General features: G+C 35.4%; 1 protein-coding gene across 2 annotated transcripts in view; it reads left to right on the top strand.

Annotated features, from left to right (window-relative positions):
- Positions 1-908: 908 nt before the first annotated feature.
- Positions 909-14,820, top strand: part of LOC143188884 (octopamine receptor beta-3R-like) — an 82,429-nt gene continuing 68,517 nt past the window's right edge. For both annotated transcript variants that reach the window (XM_076393386.1, XM_076393387.1), the window contains exons 1-2: positions 909-1,720; positions 7,159-7,396. In XM_076393386.1, coding sequence (XP_076249501.1) covers positions 1,076-1,720; positions 7,159-7,396 — 883 coding nt within the window. In that variant the 5' untranslated portion in view covers positions 909-1,075. The remainder of the gene's footprint in view (positions 1,721-7,158; positions 7,397-14,820) is intronic.

Below are 14,820 nucleotides of genomic sequence, written 5' to 3'. Positions count from 1 at the left end.
ACATTCAAATTCTTCAAATATATTAATTATTCTTTTTCTTAACAAATTCGTCGTCTTTACTAGAGACTTTGACTTTCACACAGTTGAAGTACATGGAATGTTTTTAAAAGAATGAGAATGTTATTTCATAGGAAATTAAGAATTTCCTCCCTCTAACCATGATTTGTCCTGAATATCTTATCCAATTGTGGTGCTATTGTACTTGCCTGAATAACAGTTAGCAGTGAAATATTTCGACCGATACAACACCCATAATCGGATAGAAATGGTAGTAGTAAACACGCAAATTGAATTATTCGGATTTGCGTAAACAAATGGAAAGAAAAGTCTTCACTGTAATCCATTGATTGTCTGTATCTCTGAATTACAGGGACTACGCTGAATCAGAGGCAAGTGGGATCAGGCTAATGCTTCCGATAGCTTCCATTTAAATCGACAAACAGCCGCGTTGGATTAATGGGATGCCCAACATTGTCATAGAGACGAGACTCTGATTTTACAGTGTATCGCGGGAATAAACATTGGACTAACGAAAATGAGGTTCCAGTAACTAGGATTTAAGAGAACCATAAGAAATACTGTAGCACATCCAGGAGCAGGATTTGCTACCAGGGACATTTAAACACCTTAAAGTATCACGGAAATGGACATTCGACGATTATGGATTCTCACCAGGAGCGGTGGTCCCTGGACAAAGACACCGAATTATGTTAACAAACACGATAAAATACCCAGCTTTCAAAGAAGGCCCTACTTGAGGGCCAAAGAAGATCAGTTTCTCCTCATGAAAGAATATTTTAAATAATCTTCGAAATTTTCGTTATTGATTCAGAACCCTGAGATTAGACAACTGTGTATAATTGATCAAATCAGTAGTTAGATGAAGTATCCCTATTAGAACAACAGCAGAGAGCTCATAGCTAGACGTCAAGGAATCATTCCAGAAGGCTAGATGCTTTGTTGCCTTCCAGTCACGGTATCAGTGACCAGTGCCAACCATTATCATCGTGGCAAAGGGTTTCCCAGAGCCATGACGAAGTAAAGCAACCGGGGATCATCATAGACCTCGTCCACCATGTTGAACGTAATGGCAGCGGTGACGACGAGCTTACCCAACCGAGTGGACCCGACCCCAACGCCTCCGAGCAACGTCAGTTCCACATCTAGCACAACACCAAACAACGTGACCTCGGTCCCCGTGGAGAATCCCACGGTCGAGAATCTTCCAGAGAATGTGAACGTGTTTGTGGTAGTTATTAAAGGCATAATCATGGGCAGCATAATCACGACAGCTGTGTTAGGTAACGCATTAGTAATAGCCAGCGTTAGAAGACACAGGAGATTACGCGTAGTGACGAACTGTTACGTTGTGAGTTTGGCGGCAGCCGATCTCCTTGTGGCTATGTGCGCGATGACATTCAATGCCTCTGCCGAGTTGTCCGGTGGCAAGTGGTTATTTGGCAGGTTCATGTGCGACGTCTGGAACTCTTTAGACGTTTACTTTTCCACGGCCTCGATCCTCCATCTGTGCTGCATCAGCGTGGACAGGTACTACGCTATCGTTAGCCCACTAGAGTATACCGTCATCATGAGACAAGGCACAGTAGGCTGTATGTTGGGCAGCGCGTGGATTCTACCTGCCCTTATCAGCTTTATACCAATTTTCATGGGCTGGTACACCACACAGGAGCATTTGGATCACTTATTGAAGAATCCTGAGGTAGGTCGTTACATGTTAGGTTCAGTGTGTATGTGTAGACGTAGGTGGATGTAGGTAGGATGCAAACAAAGCCTCACGTTTTTCTCAGTCAATGCCTGTTAGAGTACTACAAAAGGTATCCACCCCAAGTAGCCATCACTACCAAATGAACAAACAAGGACGAATTAGTCCTCACTTGAAAAGAAATCACCAGTAAAGTCCAGAAAACGGCACTTGACTTCCTGACTGCATGGAAATTTATTCTAGGCTAGATTTCAAGGGAATGAATCGTACAGAATTCACGATGTGGGATATAGCTCATGTGTGTACAGTTAACGTAGAATGGATATCGCCAAAGGAAAATTTTCGATAATACTATGTAGTAAATTATATTGCTACTATTATTCAGAACTGGGAGTAAAAGAAGAACTTCGCTGGCTCCGCGTGGCCCAGCCTATATCGTTTTTATTTTTAATTAATGACACATCCCATCAAGGTTTACGTGTGAGAACTATGAAATATTAAATCCTTAAATTTAGTACATTTTGGAGGTTTATCATTGAGAGTTGAAGGTTTGCACTGAAATGTTTGATTGCTCTAATATGTACGTATTCTCCTAGGTTGGTTTTTATTTGCCTGATCTTTAGGGATTATTTGTAACATCTCGTTTTAATGAATTAATAGCAATTGCTATATCTCCCTTTGGCAGACATAGAGTGATAGTGGCTTTGCATATCTACTGGACATTTTCCTTTGGGAGAACGAGATATTCGGTTTTAAGAGCGCTTTTCGTTGGAAGATTTAAAACGATAATCTCTATATCTAGTATATTCGATCTTCTCCCTTTATGAATATTTATTGAATTTTTTAAACGATTTTGTTAACTGTTTTATTTGCTTAAGAAGACCAACATACGACGTTTTGTTTTCACCAGAATTGTCAAAGTGTGGTATTGTACTTAAAATTCTGAAATCTTAAAGTGAGCAATGATCTTATTAACTTTTTCATTTCCTTATCTGCTATGCATTAGATATATTCAAATATCAAAATCAAAGCTTGACAGATTCGAGTAAACAATCGAAGGACAAATTTTATGAACATGTGCACTAGCAGATGCAGTAACGTACTATGTTTGAGCTAAATCACGCCTGACGCATTTCTGAAAGTCGTAGGCTGCATGAACCTTACCCTCAAGCATCCAGATCTTTGATTGGATTGACAGACCGCAGGCCGCGAATAGCAATCAAGTTTCTTAAAACGAGCAAGGTTAATAAAAAACACAGTGTTTTGGGAAATCCTAAGTTAAATGATATTGAGGATTGGACATGAAATATAATACAAATTTTACTATTATAAACAGAAATATAAGAAAGTAGTGTTAATCAGTAAATGTAGTCTTCGCTTTGCAATAATAAAGTCTTAAAATTAATGAGTCTATAATTTTCTATAATTTCAATGTCAACAATGTTCCTAGAAAAGAATTTATTGTTAGTCAATCTTTGTGAGTCTTCTGTCGGAAACTTTGACCTACTGGTCATTTGATTTATTCACTGCAACCACAAGTTCATTGTCTGTGAGAATCTAACGATTCTCCAATGTACACACACAATATCTCGGTAGTTGAAAGACCTAAGTCTACTAGTGATCTTCAAGGATCTAATGAAACTATGGCAAATGTTCCTAAACCAGAAGTACATGACTTAAAACGTAATATAAAAACAAAACGTACAGAACACAGCGGAACAATTGAAATCCATGATAATATAATATTCTTCTTTCTTTTTACATTGTTTTCCTTTTTCTATTTCTGCTTTGTGCGCAAATAATACACAATCAATGAGTAATCATCACCACATTGTCTAATCAATCCCTTGGAAGTCACTAAAGTCTATAAACCATTTTAGTCTCACCAATATTCATGAACTGCTTTTTGCTCTAAAATGGTACAGTCAATTCGATTGCATTCTTACTGCAAAACAGAAATAGATCATTCGATCTAGTAGAAGATTTTGTGTTCCATTGAAACTGTCCCATCTTAAAATATTTTAATATATGTTATTTATACTATCTTTAAAGATATCGTTTTTAGAACATTTTATACTTTAAATTATACAGTTTGACCCGAAACTATTCAATGAAATTCACTGAAATTAACTAGATACGCTATGTGCCCACTTAATAATCATTTCGATCCATGTACCGAATTGTGAATGTCGGCGATAATTCCTCGAGGATAAGAGGATTTACACAAGGGTTTTCACTGATTTGCATACGCACGCGTTACGAGCAAATCGACCAATCACGTCCTTCACGTCGTCCACGTAACTTGCACCATTGTTTCCTCGATTGGCTAATTTGGTTATGCATAGTGCCCGATGTATCACGGGAACACCGTGGCGCATTTCAAATTCAGATGTAACGGTAATTTCGGACGCCAGAAAATTCAATTTCTAGCGGCAAAGATCAATTATTATCTATCAATTCTGCTATAAGTGTGGTCGAAGTTATTTAAGATTGCCAAAATAGATCTCCATAAAATTATTAATTGCAAGTAATTTAGCGTTGATTTATATTTTTCACATTTTATTGGATAGTACTATACATAATTATAATATTAATGGTTAATAAATACCTACTTCTAGTGGGAATGATAGTTAATCACAGTTTTCCAATCTTTTTTGTGTATTTTTGAAATACCTTTGAAAGTATTACATTTAAAATACTGTAAACAAAAAACTGAAATATACATTTAGAATTCAATTATACATGCATTAGAAATTTAAAATTGAAGTCACATATGGAAAACTATAATATACATTAGAAAGATATGGGGTAGTAAAATCAATCATTACATATTTTCATTCCCTTAAATATGATACTTTGAAGTAATTGAAAGTGCAATACAAAACTTTCATTCAATTTCATGAATGGAACTACCCTTTTCGAAGTTTGAGTTCATTTTGATATTGAGATTGAATACTCGACAGAAAATGAAGTAAAGTCTAAGTGTACCTTCAATTCAATTAAAACTTGTAATTATCTTAATATTTCTAATGAGTAATACTTATATTTAATGAGTAATGAGTTTAAGTAGTAATTATTCTTCCCACAGTGAAATTCAATTTTATAGAAAAATTTCAAGTCGGTGCGGTATTCTCGCGCGCCAGAGATCGCGTTACTTAAATCGAATCATTCATTAGCCTAATGGAACGGCGGCTACCTCGTATCCGTTCAAGATAAAAATGTCACGTCTCCGCATCCGTTTTGTAGCTTCTCACACTGGACAAATCCAATTTAGGCGTATCCTCTGTCAGTTGTAATAAAAATAAACCGACGTGACAAGGATAAGTCGACGCTCCATTTACCGCGCGAAGCAGAACAGAATCGTGTAAACCGGTGTCGCGAGCACTAAATTGTAGTTTCAATTTCGAACACCATTAAAGTTCCTTCATTCGTAATGATTCCCAGTGGCGCGTGTAAATTGCATATTTAAATAAGTGCCACGTATCTCTGGCTCTAACGAATGTGATTGTTTGAAACGGTCTCCTGTTGGAATATTTTTTTTAACTCTTCAGGTGGAACTGCAGTTCTGTTGGATCGTCGTTAATGTTGACGTTCTGCCTAATTTATGTTAACTTGAGACACGGAGTTACCTGGACGTCGTTATTACTTGGTCCAACTGAATGGGAGTTTAATGTAAATTAAGAATAATATGATACACCGTTTCAAAATAAAGTTTATGTAAGCCTGAAGCAAAGGCTTCTTTCTCTTATGCTGTGGCTTTAATATAAATTCTGCATGCACGACAGAACCGCCACGAGAGGGTGAAATTGGATTAAAAATCTTCCATTTGCGCCGTCGTTAGAAATCATGATTTGATTATTAACCGAATTCGCGTTTAATCGCGTATTGGATTCTCATTTTGATTGAAAGTGTCGTTAATGCACGAAAAGAAGTCGTTTGATAAAATCTGAGACAGCAAGAATTCCTAAGAAAAATCATTATTAGTAGATAGATTGGTTTTTATAAGCTTCGTGAATTTCATAAGCTACTTGGAAACTTAGAATCTGGTATTGATCGCTGAGGAATCAAGAACACTTGTTAAATACGATACAATTGAAGAGAACTCTGGCAACCTAAAACTCCATGTGCTGACTTTAATGAACCGCTGAAGGAAACTTTATTTCTTTGAAGTAGACTGCGACAAGTAGTAATTGAAACTTACTACTTAGCAGCCAAAGAAGCTTTACAGTTGTAAGGTTCAAACCAGTGAGGTAAAACCGTTCAGCTGGAAAAAGAAGATCATATTTTAAAAGCTGCAATATATTTTAAAGAAAGAGTTCAAACTAATCGCTTAAGGGTTTTAGCAATTGGGACGCGTAAAAATCTTTGTATAGGTAGAAAGTTTCCTTCATCGCGTCCCTTTCTACGACTATGTAAGCAGCACATAGGGGCCTTACGTCAGGTCTGATTAAGCAAACGGATTTTCCCTTATTTTCCTTCAATGTCAGACTTGTCTTTTCTACTTGCATAGTTCGATTTCCAAAACGAAAGATCTCTAAGTCGTGCCATGCAGGTGCATAATTTGATCAACATTGTCAGAATGTGTTAAAAGGCATATTATGTTTGTTTGTTTAAAAGGTAGTTGGCCTGTGTCACTAACTCAGTAAGATTCCCTCATTTAATTTTTCTGTATCTTTCCAACAATGTAAGAGATTTTGATTACGATGCAATATTATATCCTGTTTACTCTGTTTCGAGTTTGATTTAAATGGAGTTAAGCTGTTCGCTATTTTTTTAGTGCCGTATCATTAATGAGTGTAAGAAGCGATGATACTGTAAATTATTGACTCAGAGTGTTGGCAGAGTGTTGGGAACTTTTTATTGAAAATTGGATAGTATCTAGTTTAATAGTTTGGCGTATCTTGTAATTTTCGTAACAACGTAAACAGCACAATTCATTATTCATTTCCGCGAACAGAAGTAGAAAGTATTAGTAAGTACAAAAGTTGTACTTTCAGAAGTAGTAATTTCACGGAAGAGGCAATCTGTGGATGTAATGACTTAAAACAGTCCCTTTGTGTTAATTTATGATAGTGGAATTAGGTGTTCCTTCTGTCTCCACTCGCAAACAAATAAAACTTTCCTTTTGTACGTTTATGATAGTGCAGGCTTGAATAATGCGTTACAAACTCAGAGAAATTAAACCAAGCTCTTAAAAATACAATTCTTGAATCACATATTAGATTTTTAAGGAAAGGATTTTGGAAGGACTAGTTCTTCTTAATTTCCTTATTTCCTTGCTGCCTAGTACACATATTGACCAAAAATCTCACAAATTGATTCCATCCGTGCAGTCAGGGCTTTGTTCAGTTTCCTAGAGCCTGAATCGCTTATCGATCAGCTAGAAAATTACAAGCGAACAAAGACTCGAATCAGCCATGTCCCTGTCGTTCCAGGTCTGCTCCTTTGTGGTGAATCGGCCGTATGCGGTGATTAGCTCGTGTGTCTCTTTCTGGATCCCTGGTCTGGTGATGATAGTGATGTACTGTAAGATCTACAAGGAAGCGGTCAGGCAAAGGAAGGCGCTGAGTAGGACGTCCAGTAACATTGTGCTGAATAGCGTCCACCATCATAGATCCTCCACCAGGCAGCACCACCATCAACAGATGCTGCTGCAAGCAGCGGCTGAAACCGGTGAGCTTGCATTACACACGTAGAATATCTTCATTGTGTTCACTAACTGTTTTGTCTGAATCGTCTTTCAAAAGTTATGTCTGCTGAAATGCAGTAGAATAAGTAATGTGTTAATACTTAGTTATTGATAATATGAAATCTTGAGGTACTTTGAGAACCTTATTGATAAATCTATACGCACATATAAAGACAGACGAAATTTTAATAGTTAACAAGAAGGAATTATAGGTACAAGTTTGTTAAAAAGAAAGAGCCATTAATTTTACCTATTTTTCTAATTCTTGTTTGAGGAAGTATATGTCTTGTCATCATTAACTTAGACGATAGCTAAGGCTAAATAAGATGTTGAGAGTTTAAAAAGGGATCTTATCCATATAGCTTGTGCATTAACCCTTATCACTTCAAATGTCAGACACCGTCAATGCTCATCGTTCTACTTCCAGTATACCTGTCAGATACTGCCCTGCTTGTAAGGGAGGATTTGAGAAACTTGAAGTTGCAACTAGTAAGAAACAGTTGAGCTGATAAGGGTTAATAAATTAAATTAAATTAAATTAAATAAGTTCAATTATTCTGATTACAACATTCTGAATATTAATTTCTTATGAATATTAACACAGTGTTGTCGTTTTGAAATTTGTGGTAAAAATAATATACATTTTACGTTTATACCCTCTCCAAAATATCTCTGCTATAACACCTTACTATATTTTAAACTTGTCAGATTTGTTCTACTAATGATACATGGCTTTTTGCTTACTCTTTTCTGAAAACGGATGATAGGACAATGTTACATAAAACATTCGTGTTTCTTTGGGAGTTCAAAGAAGCCTTCATTTACGTTAAGTGTGGTAATTTTCTACAAGATTATTTTTACGAACAATAGTATTTAAAAGAGTGTTTTACGTTACAAATGACCAAACTGTAGCTGATATAATACGTAAAAAATACTCTCTATAAATAATATTGCAAATATGAAACACTTAAAACAATAACTTTGATAACTTTTAGCCAAACCTACCCAATCAACGAAGGTTAGCGGGCGTGAAATATTGATCTCGTAATAACGATTAATTATAAGCGGATAGAGTCAATTTCGAATTTTACGTCACCGAGTGATTAATTTTTGGTCATGATAATTAGCGTAGGCCGATGGTCGTACGAATATTCGTCGCCCAGCTAATGGTATATCAAAACTACCGGACAGTTTCAACGATAAAAACTAACGGCGGTATTCATTAAAATTCACGACAAAGTATTATTCGATAAAGGAGCGCTCATAGAGTCTCGTTATGAACAAATTTTTATTCAATAGTTAATTACAGACGTAGGTATGTAGTATGTTGTCTGAAGAGACTACCTACATTTTTCACAGGAAAAATCGAAAATGAACGTGAGGTATTTTAAATCTTATTTAAAAAAGCTGTTTTTTCTACTAGCCAATTTTAATCATTAAAAAGTACGAACTTTTAACAAAATCCTGTAATACTCCCGTTTTGTATTGGTAACTTTTGTTCATATTTATACAAATTTTAATCTAAATTTTAGCTTGAGCTTGAATTAAGTTTGCTTATTTTTGTTTATACTTACATAATCAATAATTGTGTAGATGATTTACATCATGGTGAATTCGAACAAAGTATCAAAATAAAATTTGCTGGTGAATGTTCTTACATATTTACTTACATATTTTATGTCAGTAAAAGTAAGCTTTTGGGAGAAGATAATACTATAACCAGTCATATCAGTTTTCTTCCTGTTAACTAACTTATATCCGCACGGTACCACATATTAAAGAAAAAGTACAGAAAACACGGATACGATCTTTGAAAACATAAATGAGTTTCCTACATACCTTTATATGTTAACTCAACTCGTATCAATGGTTAGCTACATTGTTTTTTAATAATTCGAGATGCTTGTATCTGTCTGCAAATATAGTTTTGACACTACCACTTTGACTTATTAGATCCAAATTCTTTCGACAGAACTTCGTTTTAGCTCTGTATCTACAGTACTAAGAAGCTGACCCTGAGTTGACACGGTGTGCAAAAGTTTATCGTTTGCTCCACGTGGCTTGAACTTTGTCACAATACTAAAGCACCAATTAGTAAATATGATCGATTAGGCCAATAAGGAACTTGCGTCCTTTATGTATATACTCCTTACGTGTATATTCCTTATGTGTATCCCTATGATTTTGATCGCGTAGGTTGGCTTATTACGTTAGAACCAATCAGGCATGTATTTCTTTCGAGTCTGAACTTCTCAGTTCTGCACAGAACCTACTATGGCATTGCTGGTAAGTTGGTTAGGCGGAAGGAAAACGGACTTGATTGGTTATAACGTAATCGTCTCTATATGGCTTACGTTTTCTGATATAATAGAATACGTAAGCGTGCTCTTTAGTTTTGGTATTCAAGCACGTGTATGATATACATAGCTGTTATTATTGAATACAAGAAGCTAGGTCTCTGCCGGATATCTATTTAGTCGATGTACTAATTAATTCTTTAAGGGCCCATTATTTATCTGCAATGGCTAATATACAAATGGAAAACACGTGCAATTAAAGATAGCTATATTCTTTATATGATTATATCATAAACTCATGTACCGCGAGATCATAACAATTTTATAATCCCAGATTATGTAGAACAGTAAACGATTTTGCACATGCAATTAATTTCTATTCTAATTCGACACTCGTTCAAGCGGTTCATCGCGAGGTATTGAACTATAATATTTAACCAATATTAATCATCTCTAATGTACTTAATCGCTATAAGCTCCTTCATGTCATTGACTCTGTGCGTCTCATAACTAATTCATATTATTTTATGTCACTTTGTTTCATTTACTGTTATAATATTCCTATCGCAATATACGTTTAAGCAGGAATATTTCAACGCGTTTCCTAAGAGGTAAAACGAGCTCAGAAATGGGGCTCCTTATTCGCGTTATCGACGCGCGTAACTCGATTACATGAGACGTAATCCTTCCACATTTAATCGTCTTACGGCTTGCGCAGCGGCCTTTGTCGTTGCGTTTCTCGCGCAAACTAACATCGCCGTCGTGATCACAATTCTTTCCAATACCTTGGCCCCCCTCACGTGTCGCTACGGCGACCGGCTTGCGCAGGAATGCGGAAGTGGTGAACACTCCCTGAAAATCCTCTTATCTCGTTAAGCTGTAATACCGCAGCCGAAGGAGCCGCTCGTGCTGGGAATGCTGAGGAAAATGCAGTTTCCAACCACCTTTACGAGCCCCGCCGGGCGAGCCTCTTCCCTCGCCATTTTTGTTGCATCAGCGTTGTTCAGTAACCGGAAACAACGCGACTGGGAATTTCTCGTCAGTGCCTGGGCGCTGCATGCTTTATTTCGGTTGAATCTTTCACATAGTAAGACGGAAACGAGCGTGCTTAAATATTCCTGAGTTCTTTGAAACTTGTCCCCGAGTTTCTAAATGATTTATGATTCATCATCGTCGGAGGAGTAAGATCTTTGTTGGCGACGAAGGTTTCTGAATCTGATGGATGTTTCTAGGTGACTCCTGTTCAGGGTTTATTTTTTAATGGAGAAATAGTATACTTAACACTAGATTGCCTAAGCAAGTCATTTTGACTGCTTTTGAATTTCAATTAAGAAAATAATGATTTAAATAATGACACAGCTTCTTATAATTTTGTGACTTTTTCTACAACATATAAATGGGTTAATTAATCATTGTTGTTGCCCCCCGTCCTTCACTTCCGGAATATATATGTGTTATACCTATATTGCCGAAAAGCAGTCATTTTGACTGCTTGGAAAAGACCAGTTCGGCTCTGGATTGGAATAACATGATAACATACAAGTTCATGATAAATTGTCAATTTCGACATATTCTTGATAAGTTGCAGTTGTTCAATAACTAAAGTTATTGTTATTGTTATTGTTATTCGTACTTGTTATTCGAATCTTTATGCCAGGCCTGGCCACGCGCTTTGTTCCCTTTGAACGCGCTGTAACGTCATTCAGATGGGAAGGAGGATCTCTGAGTGTGAAATACATTTTTTTTATTGTTAATACTTATTAATAACTTGTTATATGACTGTAAGTGATATAAAATATATTAAAAATTACTGTTAAACAAATTTCTTTGCGCATTAGTTATTTTTTCACAATGCAGTCATTTTGACTGCTTTCAGGCAATATAGGTATATACTAAGCTCCCGTCTTTCTAGTGTTAAGCGGCAAGACCGTGGTCGAAAAGCAGAGTTATCTCTTTTGAAGTATGTAATCTGATGGTTGCTTTGGGGCAAGAATCTTAGGCGCGATAGAGAAAAGCAAGAGTGGGACTAGGTGGATAATGGATTGGTTCGATAAAGGTAGACAGAAACTTTGTAACGTCGTTTCTAGAACGATAAAGGGATCGCTTTTTTTGGAAAGTAGTTTGTTGTCTGGAGTTGCACAAAATGGAACATGAAATGGTAAATAAAAGGAACATTGTGTCTTCTGTAAGACTATCAAGCAATTAACATAAGTGTACTGTATTTGATATAGAGGGCGTCCTATAGATTTCTGCACAAATTTAGCTGCTAGTTGTACCTATGGACAAAATTAAACTAAAATGTCACGAAATAGAAAGTTCCGTAAATGCTTCACGAAAATGTTCACAAAAACATACAATGTGAAGAATATGATATTATTTTTCTTACTGTACGTTCAATATAAGCTAAAGATAACCAATGTTTGAGTTATTTTTTGATATTTTAATGTTTGATATTTTTGTTAGCCAATAAAAATAATAGTATTAAACCTACTGGCATGTATCAATATATTTATGAAATAGTGAAGATGAAAGACGGAAATATTTCTGATGATTCTTCACCTTCAGTATACCCTCCTGTATTTGTTGATCTGTTATTGTTTTCCGTAATTATTGTTGGACATGATACATGTATCGATGTGCTATTGATGAGATATAGTGGCGTATTTCGTGTATGTTTCGCGCTTGTTTTATGACTGGCGCTCCTTTCAGCCTTCCAACACAGTATCTCTCTTTATTCCGTGTTTCCTGCTCCGCTGCACGCATCACGTCTTCTGCCTAAAAAATCTGACATAAATCACAGGATTAATTCATATCTTTGTTTTATTTATCTCTTTCTAAATTTATCATTTTGTAAATATGACATATTTACGTATTTTAATTAAAATACAAAGGTATACTTTCTTAATTATATTTACTCCACATACAGCCCACACTGTATTCGCAAATACAAAAGATTTATTCCGAAGATTATGAACTAAAATAAATTCCACTTTATACTGAACGTGCGAAAACTTTCTGCTGAAGTTCAAACAAAAATGTTATCCATTACAATTAAATAAAAGGATAGTAATGAATGACGATTGATGTGAAATGGTGTTTAAATCTTCATAATATTTTTAACCACCAATAATTCATTAGTTACTCATTGGACAACAAGGAAGAAAAAATTGCCGACAAAATTCACAGTAAAATTTCGCCAGTTCAGATATATAAAGTTAGCAATAAGTACTTCAGGCATCCCTGCTTTCTTTACAAGAGTTAAAGAGCCTTCTCAACCTTTTTAAACAAATTTTTTTTAAACAATAATTCCCTTCACAACATCTTGTGTTATACAAGCCTTTAGCGCATAGTACAATATATAAAAAATCGATTTCAACCAAAACGGTGCTGTTTTATGCCTATGCAGAAGTAGCGTAAACTCAAACACTTTGCCTTAACAAATGATTTTCCTAATTCTTACTTTAAGTAATGTGTACGTAATAATATATTAAATGTTCAAGTCATACAATAAGTATTTTCGTAATAAGTTAGGAAAACTACTACTATGTCTTCAGTTGGAACAGCACCAATTGACTGCTCAAGGCCACGTCCTCGACTTCAAATCATAAGATCTTAAGGAGACAATCTATTGATTTAATACAAGGTCAAGTGCTTTTCTTGAAACTTCCAAGTATGTCTTTTTCTAAGTAGTCACTTCTAGTAGTGTGTAGCTTCTGAACATATTATTATTGTCTAATATATGAACAGGAAATAGTTATTTTCTAAGAAAGATTTTATTTGTTTATCTAACAAAATTTTGTATTTAATCTAGCATTGTTATTTACATAAACTTGGCAAAATATTACTCATTAAGTGGTACTACATCATCGGTATGAGATAGTTACAGACGTGTATAGTTTTATATACATATTTGGATTATTATGGTATACTTCACGTGTGAATCTGTATTTACCGAATTCATAGAACTGACTGTTAGCAAGCAATATGTTGCTCCTTTAAAACAATTTTTGTATTAATTTGCGGTTTTTCATTAATGGGATAAAAACTTACTCGATAAGTGGGTTTAATTTGTATTTTATCTTTTAAACTTTGTGCATATCTATGCACATAAAATGTGTTCAGAGATAGATGGGAGAAAATTAAGAAATAATGTTAGTCGAAACAAAACGAAAATAAAAAATAACAAAATAACGGTTGAGTCTTCAATTTTTAATAAAAAAGCATTCAAAATTGATATAATTCGCCTGAAACTTGGAGAATCGAATAGCATCACTGCCAGCAGTGTCAGCACGAAACTCGCGCTAAAATCAGGCCATGGAAAAAAATGATTAATTATCCTAGTCTCTGTCTGGTTCTAAATCGAGTGTTGTAGAATGCTACCACAGAAACGGAAATTTAAACGCAAACTTGTTATTCTTCGTTTTCGTCTTATTTTAACGTCAAGATCATTTTATAACTTTTCTCCCATCTATTCCCAGAAACCATTTTCACTATTGTACTATAATGATACAGAATAAATTTTCGCAAACAATTAATTCATATTATCATTATAAAGATCAGACATATCTGTAAAACAACGCGTTTATCACATAGAAACTGTAGTTCCTACCGAGTTCGTTCCAATCAGTAAGAACTAAAATGGCGGGGGAACCTTTCAGTCGCGGCCTTGGACGCATGCTAGTGACAAATAGAAACTTTCCTCTCTGAACAATTTTATAAATCTCAATTTCGGCAAAAAGTTATCGATTCATCACAAACACAAACTAACGAAGTAGTTTCCTCGCAGCTTCTAAAAAAACAAATAATTTTCAATAACAAAAGTTGGATTCTTATTTTCAAATGGCAACAAATCAATTTCACATATCGCCGAAGAAAAGGTGGTTCGAATTGTTCAATATTCAACATTTTTCTTTGCAACTTCATCTACTCGATGGGATTGAAACCGTCGGTCAAGGGTCAAATTTCCGGTCTCGTAGAAATGCAACCGCGAAAAACGTGCAAACGTTGACGTTTACAATTGCATTTTGATCGGTGAAGCGACTGCGGTTTACAATTAAGGGCGCCGATTGAAAGCGGTTGAAACGATTTAACCGATTAAATGGGATTCCGCG

The sequence above is a fragment of the Calliopsis andreniformis genome, chromosome 3 (assembly GCF_051401765.1).
Source record: "Calliopsis andreniformis isolate RMS-2024a chromosome 3, iyCalAndr_principal, whole genome shotgun sequence".
NCBI classification, from domain to species: Eukaryota; Metazoa; Arthropoda; class Insecta; order Hymenoptera; family Andrenidae; genus Calliopsis; species Calliopsis andreniformis.
Note: the sequence above shows the minus strand (reverse complement) of the source record. Positions and strands in the feature narration are given on the sequence as shown.